This window comes from Strigops habroptila, chromosome 21, assembly GCF_004027225.2.
Source record: "Strigops habroptila isolate Jane chromosome 21, bStrHab1.2.pri, whole genome shotgun sequence".
Lineage (NCBI taxonomy): Eukaryota > Metazoa > Chordata > Aves > Psittaciformes > Psittacidae > Strigops > Strigops habroptila.
In genome coordinates, this window is record NC_044297.2 from 4,718,925 (window position 1) to 4,722,084 (window position 3,160).

A 3,160-nucleotide genomic window follows, 5' to 3' on the forward strand; every position below is an offset into this window, starting at 1 on the left:
ATCAGCCCTTATCTCCCGAAGCCGCTCACTAATGTGATCTTAATGGAGCTAAAATCGACCTGATTTGGTTTATTGCTGTTTAGCCCAAATCCCCCCCTCCCGCTTCTCGCTTCCCCCTTGTTCGGGGAGCATCGAGGGGAAGGGTCTGGCTCCGTCTGCAGGAGCTGCAGAGGGGCAGCGCATGGGGACCCCCCCCGGGCGGCAGAGAGCGCCCTCCCGGGGACCGACCCGCCTTCCTCCGCTCCCCCCAAACCCCCGGGGAACCCCCACCCCCCGGAGCCCGGCCCGACGGAGGGGCCGGGGGTGGCGCCTGGCCCGGCGGCGGCGGGAGGGTCAGAGCCGGGGAGCGGGGCCCGGAGCGCAGACGGACGGCCCCGACGGGCCCCCGCCACCCGCGGGGATGCTGCCCACCCCCTTCTCGGTGAAGGACATCCTCAACCTGGAGCGGACGGACACTGCCGGGGCGCCCCTCGCCCCCCGCAGCCCCGACGGGGGGAACGAGCCGCCGCGGCCGCGTAAGTGACCGGCGGGGCCGGGGGGAATCGGGGCCGGGGGGTGTCCTACGGAGCAGCTTTCGTTCCCCCGAGGTGGAAACCCGAGGGCAGCGGAGCCGCCCGTTGCGTCTTCGCACCCTCCAGCCCCGGTGCCGCTGGAGCCGGGGTTCCTCGCCTCCCACCATGGCGAGTTTCCCCCTTTTCCCCACTTTCCCCCCTCTCTTTTTCTCTTTGCTCACTTTTTTCCTCTTTTTCCCCAATTTTTCCTCTTCTTCCCCAGGGTTTGGGATTTTTTGGGGTTGTTTGGGGCATTTTCCGGGAAGCCCGGCAAGCATCCCGCGCATCCTTCCCCATGCGCCCTCGGGGAAACGAAACGGCCCCCGCGGGGCGGAAAAATGGATGTAGCTGGGTTTTTTACTGCCGAAAACCACAAATCGCCACCGTTTCCGATGTCACAACCCCCCGTATCGATGCTCCACAATTGTCCCCGCTGGGGACGGGCCAAGGAACGATGAGAGGATGCGGCTCCGGGGCGGCCGCCGAGGGGGGATCGGAAGGGGCCACCTTCTCCTCGCAGCTAAAACCCGACCAAGTTTCCCTCCCTGAAGCCCGGCGGATAAAGGGGAAAACCAGTAAGAGCAGAGCCAGAGCACTGGGCGGCACTGGGCTACAGAGTTAGAGAGACGGGGAGGCTGAGAGCAGCGCTCAGAGAGAGAGCTCTGTCGGTTTCATACCTGCCCTCCAGCAGCCCAGTTCCCCACAGTGTGTCCCCCCCATAATCCCTGAGCCCCTACGGTGGCTGCCGGGGGACCCGAGCACATCCCAGGCAGGATATGCAGGACCCCGGCTACCTCACCTGCAACACAAACCCCAGCAGATTAAAACAAACCCAAATAACTACTTTACACCTTCACTCAGATCTAGTATTCTTTCCTCCTTCATTCCCAGCCCTTTTCCTTTTTCCGGGTTTGCTTCAATTCGGGATTCTCCTTTCCTTGGGTGCTGGAGGTAAATCCTGCCAGAGATCCAACTGCTGTCGCTTCCATTACTCCAGAGCAGAATGGTGGGGAAGGGGATTTGTCTTTGGAGCACTCAAACCTGCGTGTACCCACTTTCCGGGCTGGGGCTGCCATGGTGGCAGCCCCCACAGCAGCACAGGCATGGTTAGGAGGGACTGAAAGGCGGCATTATACAAAATCCATATAACAATCTAATTCCATCCAAAAAAAGGGGGGAATTGTTGTGAATTCCCATTAAATACCACAGGAAAGTTCATATTAAATTTATCAACTATCAGCCTTACTTCATCTTATTCCCACAGTGCCCTATTCATTCCCAATTCAATCCCTCCTTCAGAAACACTCACTGGGAATAGAACCAGACTCGGGTCTCACTTTGGGTTTTCCTTGCTGCAGGACAACGTTTGCTCACCCACCCTCTTGAGGCAGAGGAGCAGAAAGGTGACCCCTGCCACCACCCCCAGCAGCGGCAGAGGAGAAAGCCCCGAGTTCTGTTCTCCCAAGCTCAGGTCTTTGAACTGGAGCGACAATTCAAGCAGCAGAAATACCTCTCTGCTCCGGAGAGGGAGCATCTCGCCCGCACGCTCAAGCTCACCTCCACCCAGGTGAAGATCTGGTTCCAGAACCGCAGGTACAAGTGCAAAAGGCAAAGGCAGGATAAATCCCTGGAGCTGGCTGCCCACCCGCTGCCTGCCCGCAGGGTGGCAGTGCCCGTGGTGCTGGTCAGGGACGGCAAACCCTGTCTTGGGGGCTCCCAGCCTTACCCAGCCCCGTACAGCGCCAGCCCTTACTCCTACAGCTCTTACTACAGTGCCTATAGCAGCAGCCTGTATGGTGGTAGCTATGGGGGGGGCTATGCTGCGGTGCCCCCCAATGCCACCCCCAGCAGCCACACTGTGAATGGGAGTGTGGGCATGGCCAGCGCAGCTCAGCACCAGCCCCTGTGCTTGCAAGCTATGGGACAAGTGGGAATCAGGGCTTGGTAGGTGAGGACTGCTTGGAAAGCACCAAGGAAAGCCCCACTCCACTCCGGAGCCCAGCCTGCCTCGGGATGGGAGCCTAATCCAGAGGTTTCTGACCCCCCAGACAGTGGGATGACTCCGGGACATCCATCCCATGCAGTCATGTCTCTGCAAAGGCAGGTCAGGAGAGAGCGGGATGCTGCCGCACCAGCACTTGGGGACCCAGGGACTCAGGGTGTTTATTTATTCAGTGCTTTGGAGTCTGGTCCTTCCCGCTCCCACAGGGGATTTGCTCCTCCAGGCTGCCAGCACAGGACATGAACACTGGATTGCTTCCTAAGGACAACTGGAAAACAGGGTCTGTGCACATCACTGTGCGCTCACGGTTTATGGACATTTAACTCTTGGAGTTCCTCTAATCTTTCGTGATACATTTTTGATTTATATTTCTTAATATCTTCGGTGTTTATTTTGGTCTTTATTATTTGCAAATAAAACCCCAGATTGGTGAAATGGTGTTTGCACTCCCTCGCTTTGTATTTTGACTTTTCTCATCCACAATTGGCATCTGAGCAGCAAAACCTGAACCAAAGCAAAACCAAATATACAAACTCCAAATCAATCAATACTAGTAATTAAACCAGAAAGATAATCACCTTGTGGTCCAAGCCTGGGCTGCATCATA

General features: G+C 57.7%; 1 protein-coding gene across 1 annotated transcript; it reads left to right on the forward strand.

The window, feature by feature from the left end:
• Nucleotides 1-400: 400 nt before the first annotated feature.
• On the forward strand, nucleotides 401-2,499 carry NKX2-6 (NK2 homeobox 6). The gene is made up of 2 exons (XM_030510287.1): nucleotides 401-506; nucleotides 1,904-2,499. Exons 1-2 carry the CDS (start codon nucleotides 401-403, stop codon nucleotides 2,497-2,499), a joined length of 702 nt encoding a protein of 233 aa, XP_030366147.1.
• Nucleotides 2,500-3,160: the final 661 nt, after the last annotated feature.

Bases quoted from the DNA above. Each gene is read 5' to 3' on its own strand.
- NKX2-6 (XM_030510287.1), top strand. From the start codon at position 401: ATGCTGCCCACCCCCTTCTCGGTGAAGGACATCCTCAACCTGGAGCGG. The intron at 507-1,903 runs CGCGGCCGCGTA...GGGTTTTCCTTG, and splicing joins CGACGGGGGGAACGAGCCGC to CTGCAGGACAACGTTTGCTC.